General features: G+C 40.8%; 1 protein-coding gene across 1 annotated transcript in view; it reads left to right on the forward strand.

Annotated features, from left to right (window-relative positions):
* Positions 1–7,267: 7,267 nt before the first annotated feature.
* sez6l (seizure related 6 homolog (mouse)-like) overlaps positions 7,268–16,346 on the forward strand; it is a gene marked incomplete at its 5' end in the record, with an annotated part of 81,704 nt that continues 72,625 nt past the window's right edge. Inside the window, one exon of the mRNA XM_080420296.1 lies at positions 7,268–7,328. Coding sequence (XP_080276422.1) covers positions 7,268–7,328 — 61 coding nt within the window. The remainder of the gene's footprint in view (positions 7,329–16,346) is intronic.

The following is a 16,346-nucleotide window of genomic DNA, read 5'->3' on the forward strand; positions in this document are numbered from 1 at the left end:
CTGGTCACTATACCGCCTCCCCCATGACAGCCGGGGCGCCTGATGGAGGGGAAGGGAGCTGGTTGGAATAACGTGTTCCTTCCACGCGCTACGTCCTACCAGGGAAACTTGGCCAGGTCAGTTGGCTCTCATGCATTGAAGGAAGCATGAGCTCGGCCCTGGCCTCCCTAGGCTGAAGGGGACAGGTGTAGCGCCCAGGATCACTTAGGAAATTGGCACCGGGTGAAAAAAAAGGGTTACAAAAATCGCGGGATAAACATTTAAAGAAAAAAAAAGATCTACAACCTCACTTTGCGAGGCGTTGTGAGTTTGTAGATCGGCTATTTTCGGCAAAGTGGTTTGGAACAGCAGACTAAGTACAGAGTGAAAGATCAAGTTTACTAAGTATCTAGGGTTTAAGTGGTTAAATGTCTGAAAACACACACTAACATGAATCCAACATGACAGTGCTGTCAAAGAAATCAATGAAGCCATCTATGAAAATGTTTAATTTGCGACACAATTTTATACAATATGTAGTTGGGGGTCCCTGATTCACCTCTCTCTCAGCTAGGGGGTCCTTGGCCTGAAAAAATGTTGAAGACCCCTGCTTTAGACTTTCACCATGTGAGCTTTTAACCTTTTCGACCCCACATTGAATTGCCTCTTCGGGAGGGCAGACTGCTGACCTTTTCCCACCAAGATTCATGGTCAATCTGCCCATCATCATTTCTCAATTTTGACTGTGACCTTCAACGTTGTTTGAACCAGAATGTAAGCGTCTCTTCCTGGACAGCAGCCTACCCGTCATTGCCACCAAGCTTCATGGAAATCCACCCAGCCCTTCTCAGTTGTAATTATTTAGGATATTATTCTTCAGCATTTCTGCTTTGTTTTGATAGACACGGTGAGTAAAGGGCGGGAAGGGGGGGAAGCAAAGACCCTGTGGGTGGGATTCGAACCCGGCTGGCGGCAGGATGGACTTACCACTATTTGTGAATGAGGTCTGCACTCTTAGGAAGTGAGCCACGAAGGTCGTGATCGGCTATTTCCACTATTAATGTTTTTTTGAAAGAGTAAAATACTTGAATATGTGTATTTACTGCCGTGTGCAACTTTTGTTTACGAAGCCTAAAAGCCAGCAAAAAAAATGCATTTTTATTCATAGTGTTCCAACTACAGAAACACAATTAACAACCCTAGTGTCTGACACTGATGAGCATGGGTAGCCAACACGTAGCAGACGTAAGACGTGAGTCATGGATCAACAATAGTCCAACCCCAAAGCTTATATATGGCTCATTGTATATCGTTGCTATCGCGCTGAAACCTCATATGGACATATTATGTCCATATTAGATTTTTTATTTTTGTAAATTAATGTCCTACTTCCTCATACTACAGTGTCACACGAAAGTAGCGAAAAATAGCTGATCTACAAGCTCACAGCGAGTCGCAATGCTTTGTTTTCTTTTTCAAACAAGATTAAAAATGTTAGATTTTTCGATTTTTATTAACGCGAGAACAATGGCTTCCATAATAGCATGCTAACTTTGCAGGAATAGAAAGGCTGCCGTTAGCTTTGATTCTCTGTCCATGATGTCACTGGTAGGCGGGTTTCTGAACTGTCCACAGCCCTCCTCTCTGTGAGACAGAGCGAGTAGACAAAAATGGTACCATATTATCATGAGCATTAGTGAGAACCAATTATATGAAGATAGGTTGAAGACGGGTGAAGTCGTCCTTTAAGTGAGTCTGTGGGTTTTATAAAGATTGAATATATACATAAAAGGTTTCCACCCGTCAGGCGGAAATATTATGCTTAAGGAAAATATCGCAATAGATGATCCTCTGAGGGCATCACGGCTATTTTTAGCATCATCTATAAAACCAGTGTGATTCAAAGACTGCTGGATGGACTGGATGAGTAAAGCTATAGTGCACAAATTAGGTAACAAACTAACAATATTATTTACAAACTGTGAAAGAAGCCACAAGCCAAGACTGTTCTCTCAAAACACCAATACACACAAAAACGTGTAACATGGAAATACAACCTCTGATTTCAACAGCATACTGTAAATAACACTTCGCAAAATCAATATATAGAATTTTCCACTCTATGCATGCCCCCCCTCTCTCTCTCTCTCTCTCGCGCTCGCTCTCTCTCTCTCACACACACAGACACAGACACAGACACACACACACACACACACACACACACACACACACACACACACACACACACACACACACACACACACACACACACACACACACACACACACACACACACAAATATTACATTCTTATACAAATGTATGCATATTCCTATACATACCCATACAGTATACACAGCCATGTACAAAAACAAAAAAGGAACAATAGTCTAATAATAAAAAGCTGCGTACTCTAGAGGGTGCAGTTCCCCTAGCTGCTCTCAGGCTCCTTCATTAAGTGAGATAATTAGCCTACTGCAGGGCCGCTCGTTAAGAGAGATGAATCATTGTTCTTGATGTAAATAACATGTTTATTCCTACAACCACAACACACAGACATCTCACTTCTATTGTGTTGATGAACCAGGCAGCAAGCTTTTTTAAATTAAACCAATAAGAGGTTTTTTAAATTAAACCAATAAGGAAGTGCCAAATACCCTGCACTTCTCATTAACCTTTTTTTGTAATTTTTGAATAAATATTTGATTTTTTCACTTTTCTAGAAGTTTTTTAGGAGGCATTTTGGGAATCGGCCTCAGGTCTAAATGGGTTAATGGCCTAGCAGGTGTCGCTATTCTTATGAAAAACACTGGTTACACCAAATGACACAACCCAGTTACACCACTTGACAATGTTGCTTCTAAAGTCTAATTCTACTCTCTGCTGAAGAAAGGGTCATTGAAAATCAAGCATGAGTTTCAATACAATTAAATTGTTCCTCATGAATTAATAATGTGTTTTTTAAACACTTATGCCCTATATTTTCTTACGTGTCACATTGCGATGCATTGTGAGCTTGTAGATCGGCTATTTCCAATAAACATTTTATTTTTCACAAATGTTCTCTTATGGGGGACCATGGCAAATGGAGGTCCGCGGCGAAACACATCTCAATTGAAATGAAAACGTTTGGCAGAAATCACAGAATCACAGAAATCACCACACTACATGACCTCATAAACACCTCATACTAAAGGACCACAATGGAAACAAGCTCTAATCTTGTTAGTCTTATCCTTTTGATTATGGTGGGTATGTTATTGTAATTGTGACATATGTTTATTTCATGAAGTTAGATCTGTATTGCTTCAGGGCTTTCTTCCAGTGACGCTAAAGAGAAGGGTTCGCTCTATAAAGCTCTGCCCTGCTTCAGGGCTTTTTTTAACCAGTGAATCGAAAGGGTTTAGTCTATGATCTCCACTCTACTAGATCTGTATTGCTTCAGGACTTTCTTCCAGTGAATAAAGAGAAGGGTTAGCTCTATAAAGATCTTTCTTCCAGTGAATCTAAAGAGAAGGGTTGCTGTAGCACTATAAAGATCTTTCTTCCAGTGACTCTAAAGAGAAGGGTTACTGTAGCTCTGTAAAGATCTTTCTTCCTGTGAATCTAAACAGAAGGGTTATTGTAGCTCTGTAAAGATCTTTCTTCCTGTGAATCTAAACAGAAGGGTTACTTTAGCTCTGTAAAGATCTTTCTTCCAGTGACTTTAAAGAGAAGGGTTACTGTAGCTCTGTAACGATCTTTCTTCCTGTGAATCTAAAGAGAAGGGTTAGCTCTATAAAGATCCTTTTCTTCCAGTGAAAAGGATCATAGAGTATCTAACACCCTATCTGCTACCCACGCTGCTACACAGTACAGCCAGGGAGACAGGCTGGTTAGCGGGGCACAATATTTATCACTTCCCTTACCGTATCCAGCACATAGTGAGACATACAGTACACAAGTTATATAAAAACAATCTCTTTTAGATCAGAATCCACTTTATCAACCGTATACCCCCCCCCCCAACCTAAAATAATATACCAACAAATACTGTTTTCTGGTGCAGAGAGAGACTGAAGAGAGAGATAGACAGAGAGAGAGACTGAAGAGAGAGGGAGAGAAAGAGAGACTGAGAGAGTGAGACAGAGAGTGAGAGAGAGAGCAGGCTGTCAGTGAGCTTGGTGCGCTGCAGTCTTATCCCCTCTCACTCACATTTATCTCCAAAGAGCGAGCGCGCGCGCACACACACACACACACACACACACACACACACACACACACACACACACACACACACACACACACACACACACACACACACACACACACACACACACACACACACACACACACGATGGCAGTGTGTAAATACTAGAACCAATCGTGACGAGGGAGAGAGAAGAGACATTGGAGCTAAAATGGAGAGGGGGAGGGGCTAGGATGAAGAGCTGATGATGATGATATTGTTGATGATGATGTGTCCCAACCTGTGGCCCAGGGCCCACTGGTGTGCCATAGGTGGGCACACCAGTGCCATGATAAGCACAAAAAAAAACTATGATTTTATTGATAATATAACTATTTAAAAAAAATACAAATAAAGGCATGGTATTTATTTCTTTAAAAAAATACCTTTAAAAATAATTCAAAGTAAATACTACGTCAGTCCCATTGATCCAAACCGGAACACAACAGATTGAAGTGATTCAGACCACAGCAATGGTCACTGATGAAGAATTATGGCTGAAGGACTTTTGAAAGTCAGCATTTGAATTTCAAATGATTCCTTTTGAATTTCAAATGATGAAGCTGTGAATAATAATAATAATAATAATAATAATAATAGTGATCTGCTATTTTCGGCAAAGAGGTGAAAAGGAGCAGACCAAGTACAGAATCAAATGTCAAGTTTACGAAGTATTGAGGGTTTAAGTGGTCAAATGTCTGAAAACATACATTAGCATGAATCCAACATAGAAATGACAATGTGTAAACAAACAAACAAAAAACAAACCATAATGTACACAACACTGATGCTAGTGCTGTCAAACAACTATGAAGCTATCTATGAAATCTATGAACACGATTTTATACAATATGTAGTGGGGGTCCCTGCTTCCTCTTCCTCTCCCTCTATCTCTCTCCCTCTCTCTCTCTCTCTCTCTCTCTCTGCTAAGGGGTCCTCCTTGGCCTGAAAAACATTGAAGACCCCTGACCTGATGGTTGTGTTCTACAGTGCAGGGATGGGAGGGACATGTCCTGAAATGTAATGTCACGTAATATAATGTCATGTAATGTGTCATGACATCCAGACAGCCAGAGGACACTGGGCCTGATCACAGCAGACAAACTGAAAGAGCTCATTGATGTGATAGTATAGGATACTGAGGCCGAGGGGAATACTGTTTATTGTTTATTATTGATATGATATTAGGATACTGTTTATTGTTTATTATTGATATGATATTAGGATACTGAGGGGATACTATTTATTGTTTATTATTGATATGATATTAGGATACTGTTCATTGTTTATTATTGATATGATATTAGGATACTGAGGGGATACTGTTTATTGTTTAGAGCAGTGGTTCTAAAACATTTTCAAGTCAAGGACTCCCAAATTGATATGTATTTGGCTAAGGATGCCCGACAGACAAATCGGTGTCATTTTTTGATTTGAGCTAAAAAGCATTGTTGTTGTTTGTCATGTCTTATGTTTGATTATTATGTTTAACTTGATTATTATGTTTAACTACTTGTTTATTATTTTTTTAGGTGAGAACCCTTTATAAGCCCTTTATGGGTTTCTTTATCTCACCTGCACTTATTTCTGTATTGTTTTTAATAATGTTACCTTTGTAATGTTTTTTATTGTGCGAATAAATAAATCAAGAATCGGCTTCAGGTCTTAAAAAAAGGATATACAGCAATGTTCTATGCTCCCATTGATGTATTTCTTTTTTTTTAAATCTGAACTGGAAAACAAACTACAACATCTGCCTATACTATGGTTACATGCCCTATAAGTAAGGATCTGTCCATGGTGCTGAAATAGACAATGGTTAAATTTTAACTCTTCTCCTTTTTAGCACCATGGACAGAGCCTGTAGGATGACTCACTGACTCACTTTGTGTTCAGCAGTGGTTCTCAAAGTGGGTCCTTTTTGGGGGGGGGTGGGGGGGGTGAGGGGGGCACCAGCAAAAGTAGTTAATATAGCATCACAATCATTTTAACCACTTTATACATTTATAAGTATAAATGTATCATTTTGAATTAATAAATAAATGAATAGCCTAAATCCATGGTTCTCATCCCCCCCACAGGGGTCCGTGGGGGGGTTCCAGGGGGTCCCCAGCAAAATGTGTTAATATAGCATCACAATAATTTTAACCATCTTAACCTTTTATACTTGGGCTATTCAAAAATAGCAGATCTACAAGCTCATAGCGCGGCACCGAGTGCCGCGCTATGAGCTTGTAGATCTGCTATTTTTGAAAAATCTTAATATTTTTTTGCAAATCTGTGAATGTATATTTTTTAAAGCGAAGATTTTTAGCTCAAATCTTTGCTTCTGGGGGGTCCCTGGAACAACATATTTTGAGATGGGGGTCCGCGGCCAAATACATATCAATTTGCGGATCCTTGACATGAGGAGGTTTGAGGACATCACATCACGTCACGCTGCTCTCACACTCTGTCAGTTTCTCGTTTCATCATCACAGTGCATCATAGTATCATTCATTATGCTGCTAGCCTGATTAAGTTTTCAGTGCACGTGTGTTGGGGGGAGAGAGAGAGAGAGAGAGCGAGAGCGCTACAGAGAGAGAGAGAGAGAGAGAGAGAGAGAGAGAGAGAGAGCATCAGCATGCACAGAGGACAGATCAGAGCCAGTATAACGGGGCTCGTTTGGTTTCGCGGAGTTCAGTCAAGGGGAGATAATGCTGTAACAACATGAGCTCCCAGTGATCCTCCACATTCTACCGACCACCTCGTCCAGGCTCTCTACCCGGACCGCAGTGCGCCCACCGCCGGGTCCACAGCCCTGCAGCCAGCGTGGAAGGAAAGACTCCACCAGTTCAGTTCAGTCACTGAACATTATCTTGGGAACATCATTTCTCCTCGGGTTATTTTTTTTTATTATTTTAATTTAAAAAGCCAACCTGGGCTCGGCTGGCTGGGCTGGAGCTCGCTGGTCTCTTGTTGTTGTTATTGTCGCCACCACGGTACCATGCCACCACCAGTTTATAACCGAAACCGTTACAACCGAATCCGAACCCTCCGGAGTGGGAGCACATTGTCAGCGATGCTCTTCTGGGTCGGATTGTTGTGGATGATGATCATCGGCGTCACTGAGGGGCATGAAGGTAAATAATAATAATCCCATCCCCAGATTATCATATCTGTTAAATCACTGAGGGGCAAGGTAAATAATAATAATAATCCCATCCAAGATTATTATACCCATAACTAATAGCCTTGGATCAAGAAGACTACCAAGGCTAAAATGACTGTTAATAATGTGTGAATTATGCTCATCTGAGACAGCAACAATGTTGCAGTGTAACTATGTTGTATTGATCACAGCCTTGATCCATGGCTATAATTACTGTTAATAATGTGTGGGATACATTGTGTTCATCTGATCTGTCTCCAAGCAAGGCAGCAACAATGTTGCAGTGTAACAATGACTTTATGTTAATAATGTGTGGGATATATTGTGTCCATCTGAGCTTTCTCCAAGCAAGGCAGAAACAATGTTGCAGTATTACTGTAACTATGTTGCAGTGTGTAACTCTGTTGTGAATGTGAAGGAATAGGAGGCCCTTGTGTTTGGATGTTTGTTTGTGTGGTTCTTCTGTCTCTCATGAAGAAATGAAAGCACACAGGAGTCCATAGAAGTGTGAATGTTAATTGGCTTGTTTTGTTTGTGTTCATTGAAGTTGTGCTGCATGGCATGCTAGTACAGTACAGTACAGTACAGTACAGTACAGTACAGTACAGTACAGTGCAGTATATATTATAGCCTAACAATGAACTGGTCAGTCTTCCTGTGCACTTATGTCTGTGTGCGTGGGAGCCGGATGGATGGATGGTAGATAGATGGATGCTGGAATGCAGAGGGCTTGTGTACCAACATTCAAATTAACTCCCCCCTCCCTCCCTCCCCCTCACCCTCTCTCTCTCCTCTCTCCATCTCTCTCTCTTTCGCAACAGTGGTTGTGTGTGTGTGTGTGTGTGTGTGTGTGTGTGTGTGTGTGTGTGTGTGTGTGTGTGTGTGTGTGTGTGTGTGTGTGTGTATTACTATACTTGTGAGGACCAAATGTCCCCATAAGTATAGTAAAATGTCAGTAATAGACGTTTTGAGGAGGATCATTTTGTCTGGTCCTCAACAAAGAAAAATCATTGTTTTATTATGGTTGATACATTTGCAATTAAGAAAAAGGTCCAGGTTGGGGTTAAGGTTTAGGATCAGACATTTAGAGGTTAGATTTAGGGATTAGAGATATCGAGATATGCCTCATTTAAACTTAGTTGATGTGTGCTTGTACACATGTAGATCGCGTTGGGAGCTTGTAGATCTGCAATTTTTCGGCTTCAGGCTCATGGTTAAAAAAAAGCTAAAGAATGTAAACATCAGCGTCCAAAAATGTTGATGTCCTCACAAGTATAGTAATAAAAACGTGTGTGTGTGCGTGTGTGTCAGAGAATATAAATAGACAGTGACTATATGTGTATACCGTATATGAATCAGTCAGTGGTTCCCAGCTCAATCATTTCTCATCCATTTACTGTCTATGAACTCATGGAGTGAACCTTATATCATAACCTTCTATCATATTTATATCATATCACCACCGAGAGCCAAGGAAATGATAATAGCAGGCTGCAGGGACCAATGAGATACAACTAATGACACACTGTTTATTTACGCTACAATAGGAACAGAAAATAGTAGATCAACAATTCTAGATCCAATTCTATGTCCTGACAGACAGACAGATTGATTCATTGATGAATGATTAATTGCGTGCTTGCTTGCTTGATTGCTTGCTTGATTGATTGATTTCATGTGCTGTTTTACATGTTTGATAGGGTCATGACCTAACAAAATGCAGGTGATGACTTAAGTGTTTTGAGAATCCATAGTGAGTGTTTTCTACCAAAGGGGCTGTTGTTGAATTTCGCAGGGCTGTTGTCCATTTAAAGACCTATGTGTCCTATACAACAGTGTCATCATGCAAAAACCTTACAGTACTACGGGCTGTAAGGTTTAAGTGGTAAGTTGACTGGGGTCCCTCCAGGGCTCTATACTAGGCACTCTAAGTTTTTAGAGTGGGCTTAGGGCAGCCTGGTAAACCATCCCAGTCGCGTGAATTCACATTATCATGTGTTCTTCTGCAGACCGGTCTGGCCCCAAGCAGTGGGTGGGCGTTTTGCAGAAACCAAAAAGTGGAAGAGCCAATTGGCATCTGTCAATCACAGGGCCCAATCAGCGCAGACGCTGATTGGCTCCGCCACTTTTTGGTTTCTGCAAAACGCCCACCCAGCCCTTGGGGACAGACTGGTCTGCGTGATAACATGAATTCACGCGACCGGGATTCTTTACCAGACTAGGCTTATAGGGATCAATGTCTGTTCTTTGTTGTTGTGCATGGATTAGTCACCACAACTGATTTTAGTTTCCATACAAGCCAGCGTGTCTTCTATGGAAGCATGTTGCACAGCGAAAATAGCCGATCTACAAGCTCTCAATGCGTCTGCGACGCATTGAGACCTTGTAGATCGGCTATTTTCGGTTGTTATTTTAAGATTTGAGCATTTGAAGTGGTCAAACTAGCAATACGTTCAGAAGCATCTTTCATAAAATCTTAATAGAACAAAAAATGTGTAAATAAACAAACACACAAACAAACAAACATGAATTGACACAACACTGATGATAGTGCTGTCAAATAAGTCTATGAAGCTATCTATGAAATCTGTGGAAACGTTTAATCTGCAATACAATTTTATACAATATGTAGTGGGGGTCCCTGCATCATCTCTCTCTCAGCTAAGGGGTCCTTGGCCTGAAAAACTTTGAAGACCAACGGCAACGGTATAGATTATTATTTGGACAGTATTGTTTCGAGTGATGCTACTGCAGGTTCCTGGTTTTCCCGTGATCCTATAGTTTACTGAGGCACTACACTGTCTCTCTGCATTCGATGCATGTACGCGTTTACCTTGCTTTACTGTAAGTCGCTCTGGATAAAGAGCGTCTGCTAAATGCCTGCATTGTAAATTGTCTTGGTGCCTGACTGCGTTTAATCAGATCTCACCGCAGAGCTTTTTAGTGTCATAGAGCCAGGCTGCGGGGGGGGGGGGGGGGGGAGAGAACTGCTGGGAAGTTGTATAGCTTGTAACCACTGAAAACATAGTTTGTTTTATTGTTTTATTGATTATGGCTCTAACCACATTTATAACAGTAAGATACTGTGTGTGCGTGAAAAGCATCCATGTCTTTGCGCTATAGGCTGGTAGATCTGATGTATTATTCTATACATTGGCTATTCAAATATAGCAGATATACAAGCTCATGGTGTGTCACTTCGTGCCGCGCTATAAGCTTGTGGATCTGCTATTTTAGAAAAATCTTGAACATTTGTGCAAATCTTTGAATACATACAGTACATTTTTTGAAGAGAACAACAAATCAAATATTTGCTTCTCGGGGTCCCTGGAACAATTTTTTTTGAGATGGGGGTCCGCAAATACATGTAATTTTGGGGGTCCTCGACATGAAAAGGAAACCCCCTGTTGTATAACAAAGTGAATGTGAGCTTGTAACCACTGAAAACATACAGAATTGTTTTATTGACTGTATGGCTCTAACCACGTTTATATCAGTAAGATATGTGTGTGAAAAGCATCCATATGGCTTCTGCTATTCTGTTTATCTCTCTCCTCTCCTCTCTTCTCTGCTCTTTTCTCATTGCGTCTCGTTTCCTCTTCTCTTCTCCTCTCTCCTCTCCTTTCCTATCCTCTCTTCTCCTCTCCTGTCAGTCCAGAAGTCATTCAGGCGTAGTCAGTCTTTCTCTTTCCATCACATCACCTTGCCAATTTCTTCTGCATGGCTGACATTCTCATGTCTTGAATCAGTTTCCCTTCTGGGGTTTTATTATTTGTGAGAACCCCAGGGTGAGGGGGGTGGGGGGCAGAAAGAGTGAAGTACAGAGTCATCATGGCAGAGGAGATTCTTCTGGAGTTTCTTGTGGTTGGATATATTCATTGTCCATACTCTACTTCTGGATGCTTGGGCTCATAACTGTATTGAAAAAGTGGTATGTAGAGTAAGCTATTGTATCTCAAAGAGAGGTCCGGGGGCCCCCAGGGATCCTTGAGGGGGTTCCAGGGGGTCCCCAGCTAAATTAGTTAAAGGACGACTTCACCCATGTTCAACCTATCTTCAATGCTCATGATAAAATGGTAAAAAAAAAAAAGAATCTACTCGGTTTGTGTCTCAGAGGAGGGCTGTGGACACTTCAGAAACCTGCCTACCAGTGACATCATCATTAGGCATAAGGTGAAAAAAACAACAAGACATGCTAACTTTCCAGGAATAGAAAGTCTGCAGTTTCTATTAGGTTGGATTTACCATCGATGATGTCACTGGTAGGCGGGTTTCTGAACTGTCCACTATCCTCCTCTGAGACACAGACAGGGTAGACAAAATGGTGCCATTTTATCATGAGCATTAGAGGATCAATTATGTGAAGATAGGTTGAAAATGGGTGAAGTCGTCCTTTAACTCATTGGCCGCCATTAACGCATTAATGCGATCTAATAAATAGTGCGCTTGGCCGCCAAGATCGCGTTAATGCGTTCTATTGAAAAAAAATAAACTTTTTTTTTTAAAATTTGACCCTAAGACCTAGGAGATATGATTAGTTGAAGATCTAGACTCCTATCCACTTCCTTGTTAACTTAAAACTTTAAAATTCTGTATCTCGGCTCCTGAGTACTTTTTGTTTTTCAATTAAAAATCTCTGGCAGCCAACAGCTAAAAATCTGAAATAACTCTGGCACCCAATGAGTTAATATAACATAAAAATCAGTTGAACCACTTTAACCCCCATATATATATATATATATATATATATATATATATATATATATGCTTTTTGAAAATCTGGAGGGAAATGTGAAAAAGATTTTGTTTTGGGGGCTTTTTCTGCCTTTATTGATGGACAGGAAACATGGAGAGAGAGATGGGAAGAGAGCTGGGGAGAGACATGCAGCAAAGACCCGAACCAGTGGAACGGGACTCAAACCCACGGTGCGCTGTCAGGCTACTTATGAGCCTAGATGCCCCGGAACGCAAGGCCAGCGGTCCGGGCCAAAATGTGAAAATGTATATTTCAACATCATAAATCTTGTATGGGGGGTCCCTGGAACAAAATATTTTCAGATGGGGGGCCGCAGCCAAACACATATTGACATGAAAAAGTTTGAGAACCACTGACATAGAAACATACTTTTTTCAGAAAACTGTTAGGATTTAGAAGACATTAATATCGGCCTCAGGTCTTAATGGGTTAATTTGGGGGTCGTTTACATGGAAAACTTTTAGAACCACTGGTGTAAGCAATAGACATTGTAATGGAAATAGGGGAAATTGTGTGGCTGAAGCAAACTATTATTTTTTTATAATGAAATTACACCTCATTGCTATGTGTGTATCTACCTAGTCTCAGCAGTGAGCCGTTTGCAGTAATAAGGAGATTAGGGGAGTCTTTGTGCAGTGGGAAGCACTCAGTATACTGCATGCAGCTATTTCCTTCTATATCGCATTTGTGAGCAACCTTCACCTTCTTTTCCTTTATAGGCAGCCATGACTGTTTAAATCAGTGGTTCTCAAACATTTCCACGTCAAGGACCCCCACATTGATATATATTTGGCCGCGGACCCCCATCTGAAAATGTTCTGTGCCAGGGACCCCCAGAAGAGACGATTTGTGTAAAAAAAAAAGCAAAGATTTTTCAAAAATGTATAATAGCAGATATACAAGCTCACAGCGCGGTACAATGTGACGCGCTGTGAGGTTGCATATCTGCTATTTTTGAATAGCCAATGTATACATGGATAAAGTGGTTAAAATTATTGTGATGCTGTGTTAACACATTTTGCTGGGGACCCCCTGGAACCCCCTCAAGGACCCCTGGGGGTCCCCGGAACCCACTTTGAGAACCACTGGTTAAAAAGGCATAGTACGTAACTTTGCCCTGTGTTTACATAAAAGTAACAATTATTTCGCTCTATACTAGCAGTTATCAGTCACTAGAATAGTGTGGTGGTGTTTACCTGCAGAAACAGGGCAACCAGTTGTGTTTCTGCAGGTAAATTAGCCGATCTACAAGCTCACAATGCTTCGCACCACGAAGCGTTGTGAGCTTGTAGATCGGCTAATTTACCTGTTTCGCTGAATATATTCACCCCCAGAATAGAGACACTTTCACAGTCTGCTTTGGCACGCTGTTTGTCATAGGCAGCCATGAATGTTTGACATTCTAGGCAGCCATGAATGTTTTTAAGTGCCAGATTCAAATGGAAATGACATGAAATGTTTGGAGATGATTTAATTGGTATTTAAACAAGTTAGTTCCAGTTCCAGTTGAGTCATGTAATTGGACAAGATGCAAGTTCCATTAGTGACTCATTTCTCCAAAGTTGTTTTTGGTTCATTCTGAACGATTGAATCACCTAATTGAATGTAATTACTTGACACATTTATGTATTAAAAAATAAATGTTCTCAGTTAAGATGCCCCCCCCACGCACACACGCAACTTTTGTGTGACACTCTTGTAGGATGAAGCAGGGCATTAATTTATGGAAACAAAAAACATAAAAAGTTGAAAAGTGGAGATATGAGGTTTCTGTCTGACAGCGACAATTTATAAATAACTAGGCTATAACTACTCGGGAACGATGCAAATGGGGAATTCATGGCACACCTTGTTATGCAATACCCATTATACCCTTTGTCAGAGTGCCCGTTGCAACCGTCTGTCTGTCTGTCTGTGTCCCTTTTGTGCCCATGTGGAAAAGTCCTTGTGCAGTGGTAAACGTGTGTGGACAATGTGTGGAGAGTGCAAACTGACTGTGGAAAGTGGACTGACTAAGTCATCAAATGGCAGGTGTGGGGAATAATGATCTTTATTTATATTGCACCTTTCATACATAAAATGCAGCTCAAAGTGCTTTACACAAAAAAATAAAGATCATACAATAAAACATTTAAATAAAAAAAGAGATAAAGACTTAAAAAGACAAATCTGCAGAAAACTATTTAAAAAAAAGAACAGAAAAAAACCCCCACTGAATATCTGTCAGATTAATCATTGCGATAAGCAAGGCAAAATAAATATGTTTTAAGATTACATTAAAAAATATCTACTGATTCAGCCATTCTCAGATTGACTGGCAGGGAGTTCCAGAGTGTAGGGGCAAAAAAACGAAAAGCAGCCTCTCCATGTCTCTTACCATTGACCTTTGGAACTTCTAAACATTCAGTGCCAGACAGCGACCTACAGTACTAGGTTCATGCCTTTCGATCATATCTGACATGTATTTTGGTGTGGGGACAGTTCTCGAATGACAGATGTACAGAGATTCCGTCCATTTATCGTATAAGATTGAGGCATTTCTGGTGATAAATAGAACCATATTTTGGTCATCTGCTATGTTCAGGCACTGAGCTATATTCTTGAGGACCCACTTTTAGCGTTGGCTTCATTTTCAGGCGCTCCCTGAACGGGAGCGGTTGACTTGAAATAGTTTGAGTAGCACTGCCCTAAACTTCACACTCTTTCTTGCCTTGGTCTTGCTTTAAGTGCTCTTGAAAACAATACTACTAAAAAATATTAAGTCGTCCAAACCAGTGGTTCTCCAAAGTGGGGCCTGGAGTCCCAGCAAAATGTGTGAATATTGCATCACAATCAGCACTTTAATCCTAATATAATTGGCTATTTAAAAATATATGATATGCAAGCTACAACTAAGCTGATCTACAAGACATGGACAAAGTTTAAGAGTCACTGGTTCTGACCGCATGTTGCCATTGAAAGATTATGGCTGAAGGACTTTTGAAAAGTCAACACGACTTCAGCATTTGAATTTCAAATGATAGCTATGAATATCAAATTATGAAGTTGTGAATAATAATAATATAACGTCCCCACAGTCCTTGGGGGGTGTTTTCATCACCGCGTCGTCAGCCTAACTAGCAGGAGCAGTGGGTGGCCCCCGCTGGGTGCTGCTGTATTAAGATGGCACCCTTGGGTGTTTTGCCTGATTCACTGCCTTTTTTTGCTATTGTTTTAATGTTGTTTTATGCTTTTGCTTTTCTTTTTTTGCGTTATTGTTAAATTATTTGTACTTTTTCTGTTAAGCACTTGTGCTTTATTCTTGCTCTGTAAAGCACTTTCAGCTGCATTTCATGTAATGAAAGGTGCTATACAAATACATTTTATTATTATAATTATTATTATTATTACTGTGTTAACACATACAGTGCCAAGATCGCATCGATGCGTTCTTTCAAATCCATCGCTTGAGTGCCAGGATCGCATTGATGCGTTCTTTTGAATTTTCATTGTTTAATCTGTGATCGCACGGCTGTGTTTATTTCTCATCAACACTTTCGTTTTCCACTTACGTCACACTCACCCGGAGCCGGATGTAAAAAAAAAAATTAATTTCCGGGTCACGTTGTTTTTCTCCGGTGATTTTCGGCCAGAATAAGGAAAAACACGGTTTTTCACACGGTATAAAAGACAAACGGACAGCTCAACTTCTATTTTCTTTGGTCCGGGTGACTAACAGTCATCGTCGTAGTGTATCACATCGTTTTCAGGCTGATCAGCGGGCCGGTTATTGTCGAAAACGTCACATCCTTTGAATGACCGGATATGACGTGGGCCTGTTTGGGAGGGGGTGAGCGAGGTGATCAATGTTTGGATGTGCTGCTCTCTACTGGTGGAACAATCGTAGGTGCTTGACAACACAATCAGAGAATGTATTTGAATGAAAAATTACAAAACAAAAAAATTAAAAAACACGCAAATTGCTGGCACAGGGGTGAGTACATTATGAATAAACTCTGGCAGTCAATGTGTTAAGACAGCACCGACTGGGTGCTACTGTGTTAAGACAGCACCCCGGGGAGCTGCTAGCTGTCAAGTGCCTTGCTCAGGGACACTTCGGCACACAAACAAACCTGGCGGACCGGGGAATGAAACAGCAAAAAAAAAATAGCCTGTCTTGTAGAAGCTTGTAGCAGTGGTTCACAAAGTGGGGGGCTCCGGGGCCAAATACATATTAATTTGTGGGTGCTTGAC

Source organism: Gymnoscopelus braueri (genome assembly GCF_963280865.1).
Source record: "Gymnoscopelus braueri genome assembly, chromosome: 22".
Taxonomy (NCBI): Eukaryota; Metazoa; Chordata; class Actinopteri; order Myctophiformes; family Myctophidae; genus Gymnoscopelus; species Gymnoscopelus braueri.